The sequence below is a fragment of the Salmo trutta genome, chromosome 16, assembly GCF_901001165.1.
Source record: "Salmo trutta chromosome 16, fSalTru1.1, whole genome shotgun sequence".
Lineage (NCBI taxonomy): Eukaryota > Metazoa > Chordata > Actinopteri > Salmoniformes > Salmonidae > Salmo > Salmo trutta.
The window spans coordinates 54,750,064-54,767,632 of NC_042972.1; the positions used below are offsets into that span (position 1 = coordinate 54,750,064).

Below are 17,569 nucleotides of genomic sequence, written 5' to 3' on the forward strand. Positions count from 1 at the left end.
TCATTGATTGCCATTAGTATAAATCTATTTATCCTGCTACTGGTCACTATAACTCCTGTTTACATTACCATTAATATTTTCCTGCTATCAGTCACTTTTCAGTTCTGTTTACTTGTATATCCACTCATCAAGCCTATGTTTAAATTGTTTAAACTCTAATCCAGAGCAACATTTCAGGAGCAATTAGTGTTAAGTGACTTGGTTAAGGGCAAATCAACAGATTTTTCACCTAGTCATCTCGGGGATTCAAACCAGCCACTTTTCAGTTACTGGCCCAACTCTGTTAACCGCTAAGCTGCCTGCCGCCCTACACTGACACTCTTGCACACACACACACACACACACACACACACACACACACACACACACACACACACACACACACACACACACACACACACACACACACACACACACACACACACACACACACACACACACACACACACACACACACACACACACACACACACACACACACACTCACATTAACACCCACACACTTACACATTATACACACTCACTCACCACCGCGCACCATTTATACTGCTGCCACACTGTTTATTATTTATCCTGCTACCAGTCACTTTCTCCTAATTTCTGCCTATAAGGTATCTACCTCAAATACTCCAGTATCCTGCACATTGCATATGTGGTACTGCCCTGTATATAGCTTACATTCATATTTTTTTCTTTCTCTTATTTTCTATTTCTCTTGTTTATTTTGTATTGTTCTTTTCTTATTTGTTATACTATTTTGATATTGAATACTGTACTGTTGGGTAGGGCTTGCAAGTTAAGCATTTCACTGTACTTGTACATGTGACAAATCAAACTTGAAACACACACGCCAAACCTCACTATTCCTCCATAGTATACGTGTTGCTCTGGGTTTGGATCGCCCCCCCCTGCCTTTCTTCCTGAGTGTCTATGGTCAATACCACCACGCTGTGCCTGAAATGGATGACCACTGTGCCCCATAATAGCACTGCTTCAGAGACCAAATGCCACCCAAAATGGCCGAATACACCCTCCTTACCACAGTCTAAAAGGCCACACTTAAGTGTAATCACTCTACTTATTTGGAGCCTCTAGCTCAGCAGTTCATTTTCTATTTCCCACCCTTCCGTTAAGCTCCTAGCCTATCAGAGTATTCCTTCCTATTCCCATTCATTGCGTGACGGGGTTGGTGAGAGCAGGCGGTAGTTTGTCTCTGAAGGGTTGAAGAGAAGGAGAGTTCTAAATCGTGGTTCTTTTTTTTATAGCTGTATTCGAATCAAAATCAAATCAAATCAATGTCATTTGTCACATGCGGCGAATACAACAGGTTAGAGCGAAATGCAAGCCCTTAACCAACAACGCAGTTCAAGAGAGTGAAGAAAATATTTACTGAATACACTAAAGCAAAAAAGAATAAAAAGTATACAATAAAATAACAATAACAAGGCTACAGGGGGTACCAATACCGAGTCAATTTGCAGGGGTACAGGTTAGCCAAGGTAATTTGTACAAGTAGGTATGGGTAAAGTGACTATGCGTAGATCATAGACAGCGCGTAGCAGCAGAGTAAAAACAAATGGAGGGGGGGCATCAATGTAAATAGTACGGGTGGCCATTTGATTAATTGTTCAGCAGTCTTATGGCTTCGGAGTAAAAGCTGTTAAGGAGCCTTTTGGTTCTAGACTTGGCGCTCCGGTACCACTTGTCATGAGGTAGCAGAGAGAACAGTCTATGACTTGACCATTTTTTGGGCCTTCCTCTGACACCACCTAGTTAGGGCCTGGATTGCAGGAAGCTTGGCACCAATGATGTACTGGGCCGTACACACTACCCTCTGTAGTGCCTTATGGTCAGATGCTGAGTAGTTGCCATACCAGGCGGTAATGCAGCCGGTCAGGATGCTCTCGACTCATATTTTCATGTTATACCACTTGTTTATTGAAAACAGACGGAAACAGTGAACTACCTGTGCTAATTAGCTATCTGCATCTCCTAACACCTGTGTGTAAACAGAAGACAGACGGCACAAACGTGTTGTCAATAAAAAAAATATTGTCGGCTACAACTGTGTTATCGTTTTTTTTTTAAACTGTGTACAGTAAGTATGTATTTTGCATTTGTGAATTTATTTTGATGTGATATGAAAGCAGAGGGATTTATGTTTCTAGAACTGTACCGCAATTGAGAAACAGAACGTGTAAGCTCCTTGGGCTACGGAGTAACGTTAGGCTCCTTTAGTCCATTATTGGGCTAGCTTTCCCACAGCGGTATAGCTGGCTAGTTAAAGATGCAATATGTCACTTTTTGGGTGACCCAACCACATTCATATAGAAATGTGAGTTAAAGATCTGTCATTCTCATTAAAAGCAAGTCTAAAACTGGTTCTATGTGTGCTATTTCTATACTTTCTGTTCTTTCACTTTTGGTTTTGCACACAAGCTTCAAGCAGCTAAAAATGCAATATTTTGGGTTATTGAAAATATATTTCACAGTGGTTTAGATGGTACAAGGATTCTCTAGTCTACACTATACATTTCGTGTTTTGTGACATAAACATAGGCGAACTATTCGAATTTTAGCAGCAGGAAATTGCGGAAATAGCTAGCAAAAATATTTGTACACCTATGTGTCCCTTGTAGCAGCTAGCTGACCAAAGTTTTCATTGCATGCCTCCAAACAGAAGAGCAGGTAATCTGGAGATGAGTCGTATTCAGCAGAGACAAGCACTGCCAGAGCCACCTATGTGAAGCAAGCCACAATAACGATTAGCCACAATAGTAGAATTTGCTATTTGCCTTAAAAATAAAAGTCCCTTATTGAAACGGATGCAAACGGATACAAATAGTGGAATCATGCCATATTTAGACTAGATAATGCTTAAATTTGGAATGTTATTATATAAATTCAACAAAAGACAATAATTAGTTAATTCATCAAAAAAGGACAAATCAGTTGAAATCGCACTTCGGATATATTACACTTTATAATTGCAATGGGGGCATACTGTATGCACTGTACTGCCTTACCTATGGATCTTGGATCCATGAAATGGGGTATCAGCCTATTCAGTGACACCCACAGATCCCAACTGTGAAGAGTTTACACACATGTTAGCATCGTAACTCTTATTGCAGGAATTTCACGGTGGGAAATCAACTCACTATTCAGCCTATTGTGCGTATTGGACATTCATATTGCAATGTATAGCCCTTCCTATGGAACATTAGCGTCGTAGCTCTTATTGATCAACCAATGGTGTGTTAGATACCACCCACCGACGTTTGATTGACACCCCGTTATTATCATATTGGAGGAAGAAATATCTAAATAAATACATTTATAAATGAAGGAAATTATTTAAAGTTTGAATAATTAGATAAAACATAGATAAATAATTCAATGCATACAGATGTGTCGAGAAAATGAATGAATTTTGGTCAGTATTTTAGTATTTCCTTGGTCATTTATTGCGGATGTATTGATTTATTGATTTATTCATCTATTTATGCGTGAGTTTATTTATTTATTTCCAATTATGGCAAGTTTGTCCTCCGTAATAGCATGTCACTAAGAACACCAGCGCATAGCTTGTGCATGGCAGCTTTAGATAATATGTGTACAGAACCCGATTGACTAAATAGACTGCCATGTTAATGTAGAGCAACATATTCAGGCTGATGACAATACTCAGGTTTTCTGTATGAACAATGCTGCGCTTGATTTAGTTGCAACAGCATTCCAGCCCCCTTTCTCAACAATGAACAAACTGGTCATACTGTATATTGACCTCTGGCCTTTGCGCCCTCCCTAGGTAACCCGTCCCAGTCCACCTCTCTCCACTACATGAACCCGTATCAGATGAATGCATACGCCATGGCCCTGAAGGCTGTAGGGGAGATCATTCAGGACTACGACAGTGATAAGATGTTCCCTGCTCTGGGCTTCGGAGCCAAGCTGCCCCCGGATGGACGGGTCTCACACGAGTTCCCTCTGGTGAGTCAAACACAGAGCCCTTTCTGGTCACTTGTTACTGACCCGGACAGGATTGGACTAAACTGGACTGGACTGGGCTTGAATTTACTTGATTCAGCTGATGATTGTCCACTCCAGAAAGAAGATATTGATTTATTAAATGTAAGAGATTTTACCCTGTTGATTGTTTCTCCTCTCCAGCACGTGAGAGACGCCTGACTTTAACAGTATAGATAAACTATAGCAAACTGTTTTAAACCTGTTGATTGTTCTGTTGTTCTGTTGTTCTCCTCTCCAGAACGGTGACATAGAGAACCCCTACTGTAACGGTATAGATGGCATCCTGGAGGCCTATCACGAGAGTCTGAAATCTGTTCAGCTCTACGGACCAACCAACTTCGCCCCCATAGTCAACCACGTGGCCAGGTAATGGACGCTTTCACGCGCACAAATGCAGGCGCGCATTTGCAAACACATACATATACACACGTACATACAGGCAGACTCATACACACATGCACGCACATGCACACATGCACACACATATACACACATACTGTACACACAGGCAGACATAAAGGCACACACACTCACAAATCTGCTATCACAGATTGTCAACAGCGCAAGCCAGCGTGAAATTTCTCGTTCTCTGCTGCTGTCAGATATCAGCCTTGCCGTGTAGTTGTTCGACTACAGTAATCCCAGTAATTCACACTCAGTCTTCCATCCCTGGGCTTCTCTCCTGTTCTGACCCCAAAGGCTGTGACGATTGGCCTTTTAATGGACAGAAAAACCCAAAACACAGGATGTGACACGCATTAAAGCCCTGGCACTGCGAGAGAATGAATCAATTACTGACTCGCCAGGCTGGCGGCGGAGCACTCAACGTAAACATATAAACACATAAACATAACTCCGAGAGTCAGAGAGGGCAAGCACTCTGATCACATTAGAGGAGGAGTGGGAAGTGGAAAAAGGAGAGATACATGCAGACACTGCTGTACACACACACAGGCTAGGGATGGTGGTTAATAAGGAAGGAGGGATGATGGGGTACACACACTAGTGATGCGCGTGTTGACTCGTAACCCGCATTACCCGGGGTATAGGTCCATGAAATACAGTATTGTGTGGATGAGGAACGTGTGGGTGCTGGTTGGGTTGAATAAAGATAAAACAATGCACACAAAAAAATCCATAAATGTATCATTCCTGTGCAATTCATATCAATAGGCTACGTTGAGGTTTTTCTTTCAGAATTTTTATCTGCCGTTAGTGTGTAGCCGAAGCTTTAGGGCCTAACTGTAGCGTTCCAAATACACGGCAATTGCCTTTTGGGAACTTGAGAAGTAAAAGTTAACATTGATCCACTCAGGCAAAAAGGACAATGTCAGAGTTGAATTCAACAAGAGAAAAGCTGCGAAATGGTGAGTTGAAAATAAATAAAAAGGGAGGACCAGAATAGTAGTCTAATGTTTGGGAAAGATTTGGTGAAACGGTGAAAGAATATGATAGCAGTTCCAGCTATATGAAGGTGCTATACGAATTCGACAGTCAGGAGACAGGGACTTCAGAATGGCACGTCAAGGGAACTGTGCTGTTCAGATGGGTTAAATGGAATAGTAGTCTAACTGAAATTTGGACACTGACTGCAGGTCTGTAACATCTCATATAGCCTAATATAATATGAACTGCTGCAGAATGATGTATTTCTTGCAGTAAAATGATAGACCAAATGCAAATTTGTCTTGGGAACAGGAGTGGAGAATTTTTTTTTTCTTCTTTCAGCATCTTGAGAGAATGAATGTGCTGTTAGGGACCGTCTGTAAAGGTGCGTTCTTTATCAGCATCATAAAAGTTGATAGCATTTCAAAAACATAAAATATGCATCCAAGCCAAACTGAGATCGTATCAGAAACATGTTGGATCGTTCTAACAGCTTTTAATTCCCTTAAAAGCGGTCAAACTGATGTCATTTGGAAATGTTCCCGTAATTTGTTATTGCATGTTCTCCACAGTCCCTAAACATCTTTGCTGCTCGAGAGAAGCAGAGATAAAAGAGGAAAAGAAAACAAGCTTTACTTATGTCAACTAGATTGAAGCATTCATTCTATCGATCTATGACATTATTCTGGTGAGCAAGGGTCTATTTAGTCTTCTAGGGCAACAAGTAGGCCTAATAACAGAACAGAAGATGCATGCATCTATAGACAAGTTGACTAACAAATAGCCTAACAAAATGTTGGAAATGATGAGCAGTAACATAGGCCGATCTAAAAGACCTGCCATTTGCGGATTGGTTCGGGTGCGGGATTTTCACTTCATCACATATAGTCTGGTGGTTGTGGATGGGTTATTAGCATTTGCGGGCTGGTGTGGGTGCTCAAACAGCTGACCTTTCGCATCACTAACACACACACAAACACACAGGCACACACACACCTAGTTCGCAGTCTGATAACTTTTCAAACAAAGAGAGATAAGACCATAGAGATAAAAGAGTTCTGAATGTGTCCCTCCAGGCACAGGAACAGTTGGTCCTCTACCCATTACCATGTGAATGGAGTTGGGCTGAAAGGGAGAAAATGACTCCAGACAGAGGGAACAAATGAACACAGACACTCGGTTGATCACTGAAACACACGGTGTAGTTCGGCTTCATATCCTGCGGTGTTTGAGGTCAAAGTGTTTTGGAGGTATGATAATGGATAGAATGAATGCTATCAACCCGCAGAATGATACCCGAGTATAGTATTTCAATTTAATAGACGCTGAAATGTAGAAGGGACTGGAGTGGAGAAGATGGTGAGGGAGTACAATGACTTTAGATAAAGAATGACATTCAAGCCTGTCATTGGTCACAGTGAGTTTGAGTTTGGTTCAGGGTGTGTTCGCTTTTTGATTCACAATCCGCTTGTGTGTGCGCGTGGGCGCGTGCGCCTGTTTGTGTGCGCGCGTACTTGCCTGCCTGACTTGCGTGCGTGCGTGTGTGTGTGTGCGGTTGTGTGCGTGTGTGTTCCTCTTCAGTTATGCTGCAGCGGTTCAGGACGGGTCCCAGTACTTCGTCCTCCTCATCATCACAGACGGAGTCATATCAGACATGGCTCAGACCAAGGAGGCCATCGTCAATGTAAGTCTGGAGAGAGAGAGAGATGGAGAGAAAGAGAGATGGAGAGAAAGAGAGATGGAGAGAAAGAGAGATGGAGAGAAAGAGCGAGAGTGGTTGAAGAGTAAGGAGGAAAGAGAGGGAGAGAGAGAGAGGGACAAAATGGTGGTACATGAAAGAGAAATGAGGGGAGATGTGGAGAGAGAGAGAGAGAGAGAGAGAGAGAGAGAGGTGAGAAAAGCATAGAATGTTTGGAGAGAGAAGCAAACGAAGAGAAAGAATGAAGAGAAAGTCGTCTGCGTGGAATCGGCCAGACCTCCAGCACACTGGATTTAAAGGGAATTTGCGACTGTTAATCAAACCGTTAGAACAGCCACACCTTCCTTTTAAGATCTTGCCTGCTGCTCTATCTTGCTTGGCCTCTCTGACTGACTACTGCACCTCTACCTGCATACCAACCCTGCTGCCTCTCCTGCTTTCAGTTCTGCTCTTTTGATGGTGATGGAATCTAATTTTGGCTAACATTGATTATTTGAGTGTTTTCACTGAAACAGGAGTTTGAAGTAGAAATGTTTTGAGCGTCCTCTTCAGTTCAAAGAGCTGGACAGGATGGTGTGTGTGTGTGTGTGTGTGTGTGTCCTCCGGAGAGTGTTTTCAGGAACACTGACCTACTTCTCTACAGCTGGCGGAGGGAGTTAACGGAGGGAGGAAGGGAGGGAGGAAGGGAGGGAGGAAGGGAGGGAGGAAGGCGAGGTCCATGCTGTGGATCAGTCATAACACAGCTGGAGCAGGGGGACAGGACACTATGGAACCTGCCACTCAGATAGAGAACACAATAGTACTCCAATGCAAAGCAATGATCTCTCAATGCATTATTTCTCTCTACCTCTTTTTCTCTTTTTATTTCTCTCTATTTCTGTCTTGTATCACCTCTCTCTTTCTCTCTTGCTTCACCTCTCTTTCTCTCTGTCTCTCCCTACCTCCTTCCCTCGTTCTCTATGTACCTCCCTCTCTCCCTCTCTCTTCTCCTCTCAGGCTCTCTCTCTCCCTCTCTCTTCTCCTCTCAGGCTCATGTCATGTTAAAACAGTTCATGTCATATCAGGGCCCCTAGTGAATCAGACACTTTGACACATTTCTTTCTCCACCCAACGATGAATTGTGTCATGCGTGGTTCTACTACGGCCCCGTCAACACCCTCAGACCCTATAGGAGCCTAACACTACATCCTGATGTTAGCGTCAATCTGACTCGCAAATGTCACAGATCATGTCGTTCATGTCTCTCACACTTTCTCAGGAGGTTTCAAAACATGGCTTTACTAGAGGTACAGTATATCCCTTAGAGATGGGTTAGGTGGCTAGCACACTCCTTCTCTATTAGTCTGCCATAGCCTGATAGTGTATTGAGGTGTGGTTTTCTCATGATTGGTTCCCCGGTGTTTCCTATGTGGTTCAAATTTGTTTTAGACGTCATTCATCCAGCACTCCCTCTGTAGACCTGTTCTGTAGGCTACTCTAGGCCAGGACCCGTATACGAAGAGAGTTTGGACGTTGCCGTTTCAGCTGATTACAACCGAGACATAAAGGAAGACTCGGCAAGATGATGTTGCAACGAACAGCACCGCAGATATTGAGATCACATGGCCACACAGAGCATCTGCTCATGTGCACGGGTGCGCTTCACGCTGCTACAACATGGTAGCTTCGGGACCAAAACAGGGGAGAAGTTTAGCGTTGCGCTGCAAAGCTCTTAGTTGGATCCACACATTCATTTGCCACTGATGGTATCACACTGTGGTTTTCAAAAGGTCACTTCTAGAGGGGAGTCTTCCAAATGACGTACTAGGCTTAATGTCTTCTCCAGTCAAAGTCTGGGGTGGTTTCTTGTCTCTCTCAGTGGGACATCACAGGACATAATTGACGACTTGTGTGAATTCCGTTATTTATGAGTCACAGACTCAGACGTAGGCGTGATTGGCTTCTCAGGCTCTGGTCAGAAGTCCTTTGGTGTGTCACACAGAAGACGTTCCCCCCGCAGACGCTCACTGTTCTCATACTGTTCCATCAGCAGCAAACACACATGCATGCGCGCCTCTGAATGAGTGTTATAGAAAGACAGGACTAATCAGTTAGACAGCCCTAGGCTTTCTACACATTTTTCTTTTATGGACGGTGGTCTCAGAGTGGATGATGGACATGTTAAACTACTGTGACATCACTTCCTGTTGTGTACTGCTGGTCCAGTACTTGAGTAAAAGTAAAGATACCTTAATAGAAAATGACTAAAGTAACAGTGAAAGTCATCCAGTAAAATATTGGTTGAGTAAAAATTTACTTAAGTTTCAAAAGTAAATGTAATTGCTATAATATACATAAAAGTAAAAACATAAATAATTTCATATTCCTTACATTAAGCAAACCAGACGGCACCATTTAAAAAATGTTTTTTTAAGGATAGCCAGGGGCACACTCCAACACTCAGACATCATTTACAAATGAAGCATTTGTGTTTAATGAGTCTGTCAGATCAGTGGCAGTAGGGATGACCTGGGACGTTCTCTTGAGAAGTGTGTGAATTGGACCATTTTCCTGTCCTACTATGTATGAGTACTTTTGTTGTCGTTGTGCAGACTGTTTTAGAAAATGTCAATGTCGTCTCAAATGCTCCAGGCCAAAGACGCAGACCTGCACAGGGCAGTCAGCCTACTCAAGGACATGATAGAGGTCCTGTCCGGATTCCGACAGGATTTTGAGAAGGCCAAAGTCACTGCAAAGACCCTTGCCGACAAATGCTTCCCATTTGTCGGCATTTGTTAGGCGTCATTTCGATGAGCTATGCGAGGACGAGCGACTGTCTGATGGGGAGAGTAGTTTTAGAGTCAACGTCTTTAATGCAAAACTTGTCATCATTATCCACCAGCTGTCAAACAGATTTAAAAGTATGCGGGCAACATCTGTTTGACTCCATCCATCCCACTACCCTGGCCAACGCAAATGATGATGCGCTCTACGAGACCGCCAGCCGGCTTGCTGAACATTACAGCAAAGATATATCAGCGAGTTTCCCTGGCCAATTACTCTCTTTCACGGCCTGTTTTTCAGAATGTAAATAGCAAAGCACACTACAGTGAGAGACCTGGTCAATATGCTCATTGTGGATTACAATTCAGTCACTGCTACATTTGGAGAAGTAGTTACAGCGATGCTCCTTTCAATGACTCTGCCTTTAACGGTAGCCAGTGCCGAGCGCTCCTTTTCCAAACTGAAAATAATGAAATCATACCTAAGGAGCAGCATGTTACAGGAGAGTGAGTGGGTTGGCCATTCTGTCCATTGAAAACACCAGGGCCAGAGCCATGGATTTGAATGCCATAGTCAAAGACTTCGCAGAGCGCAAGGCCCTTTCGAATGCCAATCAAATTAGCGAGTAAGCTTAGATTTTTACAGGGCAGGCTACCCAGACAGCCGATATTAATTGACATTGCTTGTCAATCTACGACTATGCTCGATCTGTCTTTGGAAACCATGTCCTGGTGCACGGCCGCTGAGCCATTTCATTGTCATCATAGCCTATGCGTTTAACTAGGCTATAGTAATAATAGTAAGCACATGCATCATATACTGTTAAAAGGCATGCTGCCATTTAAGCAATCTGTTTGAATGCTCCACTTGATTGATTCGCTGGTGTTTTTGCTATAGGCCTCTGCGGGTTGCAGATCATTTGAAATACCGGTATGGCAGTTTTGCCATCGTGCATAACTTCAGCGAGCATGCACTCGGTCATTAGCTGTGTTTCGGTGTTTCAGTCAAGAGATTGATCTATATATTTATGTTTTGTAATATAGGCTATTGCCTATTATTTGCAGATAAAATAGGGTGTTTTTTTGACCGCTTTATTCTTTCCGTGGTGCTGATCGACTTATACGGGTTCATTTCTGACCGCCGTCCATAGCGTTGAATGTATTGTCTATATTGCGGCTTCTCTGGTAACAGCTTCAAATGTGCCCTTAGATTAGGTTCTGCTCCGCTGTTACAATGCTTAGTAATATTAACACACAGCCTTACCAACAAAATTAGTTAAATTTGAATGGAAATATGGGTGGTGATAGGGGCCCATAATGTTTTGGGGCATCTGGGCCCGTCATGATTAAACTACTGCACAGACACACAGACCCAGTCACCTCCACACACTGCTCCTAATCTGCATCTTTTTTTGGTCTATAAACCTTTAAGGAGATTGGTCGTTTGCCAATTTAGGCATTATAAAACATTAGCCTTTTTTTCTGATCAGGAGTATGAACTGTCAATTTACGGATAATATTAAGAATACGAGTATAGCCCGGTTGTCGCACCCCTAATAACAACATAGTGGATCATTCTGATAAGCAGGCTACAGGGGATGCCTGATAATGGTACATAGAGGCTGAGAAGCCCAGCGGTTCTATTGTTAACTGACTACAGTCCCAAAACCACGGTGCATCTTTAATTAAAGATACTGTCAGTTTCAGTGTGTTTGAATTGATAGGAACGACAGAGGGGGAGAAAGTGAGAGAGGTGGGGAGTAGGAGAGAGAAAGAAATGGAAAAACAGGCTTCTCAATCCATTCTCCATCTAATTAAAGTTTGTCTAAGAAAAACGTTAGAGTTTTTTTCTACCTTGCACAGTTATTTTATTGGTATATTTTTGTAGTTTAATGAATTCAAGTCCACCCACTCACACTCCAAGACCCCCCCCCCCCCCACACACACACACACATGTCAGCATATTTTAGCAGCATAAATACTTGATTGTGTGTGTGTGTGTGTGTGTGTGTGTGTGTGTGTGTGTGTGTGTGTGTGTGTGTGTGTGTGTGTGTGAGCGTGTGTGTGTGTGTGTGTGTGTGTGTGTGTGTGTGTGTGTGTGTGTGTGTGTGTGTGTGTGCGCGTGCGTGTGTGTGTGTAGCGTAGCGTATGCATGTAGCGTGGGAGGACAGGGACTGTGACAGTGTTGAACACTGATACTTTGGGATCATCAATCTGTTTCGGGGTAATAACAGAGATGACAAGACAGAGAAGTAGATCTCGCCCCCGTAACAAACCAGGTCAGCTGACACGCTACGTTAGTCTTGGGCTGGAGACAAATGCAGTTTCTGTGAGAATATACATCCATCTGAAATATATATTTTTTTAAAAGATTTAAGCACAAATAACTACAAGGTATTTCAGATCAGTTCCCTCAATCCTAAACATTAGAGTTAGAAAACGCTAAATTGACCTTGGATCGTAGTCTAGGAGCAACTTCCTCCAGCTCCTGTTCTTGCTTCCGCAGGACTTGTCTTGGGAGTGGTTGGGAGGGTAATTGGCGGGAAGGGTTGCCTCCCCACTCCCACCTCACAATCATCTTTAATCTCCCAACTCCCTACCTAATCAACACGTTACCGCTGTTTATTGGATTCCTTGATAAAGATGAGCAAAAAGAGACTGTGCTGTATGGAATAAATAATACAAATAGTGACCCACAGTGTATTGCATGCGCCAATTCTATTATTTTATACTTTTTATTTTATTATTTTTTTATTTCACCTTTATTTAACCAGGTAGGCTAGTTGAGAACAAGTTCTCATTTACAACTGCGACCTGGCCAAGATAAAGCAAAGCAGTGTGACACAGACAACAACACAGATTTACACATGGAATAAACAATAAACAAGCCGATAACACAATAAACAAGTCAATGACACAGTAGAAAAAAGAATGTCTATGTACAGTGTGTGCAAAAGGCATGAGGAGGTAATAATTACAATTTAGCAGATTAACACTGGAGTGATAAATGAGCAGATGATGTGCAAGTAGAGATACTGGTGTGCAAAAGAGCAGAAAGGTAAATAAAAACAGTATGGGGATGAGGTAGGTAGATTGGGTGGGCTATTTACAGATGGACTATGTACAGCTGCAGCGATCGGTTAGCTGCTCAGATAGCTGATGTTTAAAGTTGGTGAGGGAAATAAAAGTCTCCAACTCCAGCAATTTTTGCAATTCGTTCCAGTCACTGGCAGCAGAGAACTGGAAGGAAAGGCGGCCAAATGAGGTGTTGGTTTTGGGGATTATCAGTGAGATATACCTGCTGAAATGTGTGCTACGGGTGGGTGTTGTTATCGTGACCAGTGAACTGAGATAATGCGGAGCTTTACCTAGCATAGACTTATAGATGACCTGGAGCCAGTGGGTCTGGCGACGAATATGTAGCGAGGGCCAGCCGACTAGAGCATACAGGTCACAGTGATTTGGTGATTTGGTAACAAAACGGATGGCACTGTGATAGACTGCATCCAGTTTGCTGAGGAGAGTATTGGAAGCTATTTTGTAGATGACATCGCCGAAGTCGAGGATCGGTAGGATAGTCAGTTTTACTAGGGTAAGTTTGGTGGCGTGAGTGGAGGCTTTGTTGCAAAATAGAAAGCCGATTCTAGATTTGATTTTGGATTGGAGATGTTTAATATGAGTATTGAAGGGGAGTTTACAGTCTAGCCAGACACCTAGGTATTTATAGTTGTCCACATATTCTAGTTCAGAACTGTCCAGGGTGGTGATGCTAGTCGGGCGATTGGGTGCGAGCAGCGAACGGTTGAAAAGCATGCATTTGGTTTTACTAGGGTTTAAGAGCAGTTAAAGGCCACGGAAGGAGTGTTTATGGCATTGAAGCTCGTTTGGAGGTTAGTTAGCACAGTGTCCAAAGAGGGGCCAGAAGTATACAGAATGGTGTCGTCTGCGTAGAGGTGGATCAGAGAATCGCCCGCAGCAAGAGCGACATCATTGATATATACAGAGAAAAGAGTCGGCCCGAGAATTAAGCCCTGTGGTACCCCCATAGAGACTGCCAGAGGTCCGGACAACATGCCCTCCGATTTGACACACTTGAACTCTGTCTGCAAAGTAGTTGGTGAACCAGGCGAGGCAGTCATTAGAGAAACCAAGGCTATTAAGTCTGCCGATAAGAATACGGTGATTGACAGAGTCGAAAGCCTTGGCCAGGTCGATGAAGACGGCTGCACAGTACTGTCTTTTATTGATGGCGGTTATGATATACTAATAGAATTGCTCAGAGAAAGAGATTTTGTTTAACAAGTAATAAAAACGAAATAAAAAGATAAGGGTTCAAATGATTGGATCCCCTGTTTTCAATACTCCAGCACCCTCCGCTAAATGGCATTGGCACTTAGATTGGAACCGGCGCTATGGTCATATAACTTGAAAATAGTCGTCTTTGGCCACGCACACCAGCGGTGGGTTTGCACACAGAGAGAGATTCACCCAGATAGAGATGCAAACAGTTCAGAAAGGGTTTAGATCACGCAGTAACAATGCCCTGCTCTCTCTCTCTGTACTCCATGTGTCTGCAGCAATAAAGACCCATTCATAGTTAATGGCCCTTCAGCAAGCTAAAGTGCTCTCCTCTCCAGAATATTAGTGGTGTGGTGTACTAACCTATAACTGGGTGTTTAACCATGTAGCTGTCACAGAATATGTAGCATGGAGATCACATCTGGGTCAACAACAATGGAGACAGTCTCACTGTGAGGTTGAATGAGTATGACTGCCCTCTTGGAGTTGTGTGGGTGTGCATTCGTGTGTAGTATAGCATGTAAGAGTCTCATTGGTCTCTCAGGAAAGTAAATGACCCATGTCTTCTACATGTCTTTGACTTATACATGATTATATGAAAAACAGATAAGGTTGTATGGAATAGCCTCGAATATATTTCCATTTTCCTCTGTCTGTATATGGAATAAAGAGAATGGATGTACTTTACATGTATGTCATATCAAGAGTGTTTTGGAGTGGTGAAGTGGTCATGTCAAGAGTTAAGCGTTAGGATTTGTTGGTTGTGTTGAATGATCATCAGAGTCTCTATAACGTTATGGGGTGTTCCTGTTCTTCTCCTCAGGGGGCTAAACTGCCCATGTCCATCATTATCGTGGGAGTGGGACAGGCTGAGTTTGACGGTAAGTACCTACATCGCACTTAGAGTTTACAATAGTTGCTGTTGTAGTTTTTTTATAACAGTAAATATCAAAGAAAAAGTTACTACCTGGTATTATTGCTCAATACTCACAATGTCTGAAACTCTACTAAAACTCGTTTAAAATGAATGTTTGAACTTTAACCTAGTATTTAATGTTTCAAATATAACCTAGTATTTAATGTTCCAAATATAACTTAGTATTTCATGTTTAAACTCTACGAAGATCCAATGATATATTAATTAATGTATGAGGCTGATTGTTAGTGCCCAATTGATACAGTCAGACAACTAATCAAAAAGCAATCTACGCTCCGTCCATATTCTCATTATCACCATTAACCTGGCCTGAAAGCTATACTGAACAAAAATATAAACGCAACATGTAAGTGTTGGTCCCATGTATCATGAGCTGAAATAAAAGATCCCAGAAATGTTCCATACATACAAAAAGCTTATTTCTCTAAAATGTTGTGCACAAATTTGTTTACATCCCTGTTAATGAGCATTTCTCCTTAGCCAATAAAATCTATCCACCTGATGGGTGTGGCGTATCAAGAAGCTGATTAAACAGCATGACCATTACACAGGTGCACTGTGTGCTGGGGACAATAAAAGGCCACTCTAAAATGTGCAGTTTTGTCACACAACACAATGTCACAGATGTCTCAAGTTTTGAGGGAGCGTGCAATTGGCATGCTGACTGCAGTAATGTTCACCAGAGCTATTGCAAGAAAATTGAATGTTCCTTTCTCTACCATAAGCCGCCTTCAACGTCGTTTTAGATCATTTGGCAGTACGTCCATCTGGCCTCACAAACGCAGACCACGTGTAACCACGCCAGCCCAGGACCTCCACATCCGGCTTCTTCACCTGCAGGATAGTCTTGAGACCAGCCAACCGGACAGCTGATGAAACTGCGGATTATTTCCGTCTGTAATAAAGCCCTTTAGTAGGGAAAAACTCATTCTGATTGGCTGGTCCTGGCTCCCCAGTGGGTGGGCCTGGCTCCTCCCAGGCCCACCCATGGCTGTGCCCCTTTCCCAGTCAGTTGAAATCCATAGATTAGGGCCTAATTTATTTATCTACATTGACTGATTTCCTTATATGGACTGTAAACTCAGTAAAACCGTTGAAATTGTTGCATTTTATATTTTTGTTCAATATAAGTTATTGAGTGCGATTCAATTTATACAATTCACACACGGCAGCCAGGTACAGTAGCTGTAGCCCCTAATCGCTCTCACTTCTAGCAATTAGTTAGACGAATGGCCTGCAAGACAATTAGCAACTCATTTGATTCAGTAGAGGAGAGGGAGGGAGAGAGAGAGAGACAACACGTGTGCCTACTGTACGTGCAGTGCATGCGTGTTTGTGTGTGGAGGAGAGTAGAGTGGTATGGTGTTGAGGGGGTTTTAGTGTAATGTAGTTTAAAGTAATCAGGGCTAATGGCTGGGTTCATCCTGGTTCTGACGAGTTTCACGTAGCGTTCTAAATAACAAGCTGATGATTGTTAGAAATTATAAACTGGGTGGTTCAAGTGCTGATTGGCTGAAAGACGTGTCATATCAGACCATATACCACGAGTATGACCAAAAAGTACTTTTTACTGTTCTAATTACGTTGGTAAGCAGTTTATAATAGCAATAAGGCACCTCAGGGTTTGGTTCCTGTCTCGGAGCTCTACGGTCAATTAATCACAGCTTTGTTTTTGTTCTTCCCTGTATTTGAGGTTTAAAAAGGCTTCTGAAGTTTCTAATTTCCACTTTGAAACGTCAGACTTGATTTTCCCATAGGAAAAATGTGTCAACCCCTACAAAAATGTACATGAATTCTAATCTACGTAATAACAATAGATGTTCTGTTGCTGCTGGATCGTTATCCTGCTGTAGCAATACATCTCTAATGAAGATCCTACATCTGTACTAGGCACACACACCCTTGAAAATGCACAAAACACAGAAATTGTATTTCATCATGTTCATCGTTGCTCTTGTGAACGAGATGTTCATCTCAACGAGACTGACCTTGATACATATTGGTTCAAAACAAATGTGTGCTTGTACGCGTTCGGGTTTGTGTGATCTCTTTACCTTGCAGCCATGGTGGAGCTGGATGGTGATGACATCAGAGTTTCATCCAGAGGGAAGCTTGCAGAGAGAGACATTGTCCAGGTGACTCACACACACACACACACACACACACACAAGCACACGCGCGCACACAAGCACCACGCGCACACACACAGTTCAGTGACGCAAACTGACCATGAACACAGCTATGAACAAACACATCGTACCTTGAGCAGCAGAAATGTCCGGGTTTTCCAGGAGGTCTTTATCCAGAGTAAGGCTTTGGACGGGCATTGTACAAGAGGGGTGAAGTAAATGGATGAATGGAAGGTTACGTCGCTTTGTTAAATTGCTTTCAAGAGGAATTTCAAGGAATTTCAAAACAGGAAGGTATACAGAGTAAAAATCCTGGGAATGCTGG

At 42.7% G+C, this 17,569-nt stretch overlaps 1 protein-coding gene across 3 annotated transcripts in view; it reads left to right on the forward strand.

The window, feature by feature from the left end:
- LOC115151054 (copine-5) overlaps positions 1-17,569 on the forward strand; it is a 205,996-nt gene that overhangs the window by 184,648 nt on the left and 3,779 nt on the right. For 2 of the 3 annotated variants that reach the window (XM_029694994.1, XM_029694995.1), the window contains 5 exons: positions 3,812-3,993; positions 4,271-4,398; positions 7,000-7,102; positions 15,002-15,059; positions 17,177-17,250. In XM_029694994.1, the coding sequence (XP_029550854.1) occupies positions 3,812-3,993; positions 4,271-4,398; positions 7,000-7,102; positions 15,002-15,059; positions 17,177-17,250 (545 nt within the window). The remainder of the gene's footprint in view (positions 1-3,811; positions 3,994-4,270; positions 4,399-6,999; positions 7,103-15,001; positions 15,060-17,176; positions 17,251-17,569) is intronic. The other variant, XM_029694996.1, reaches the window with a different exon arrangement.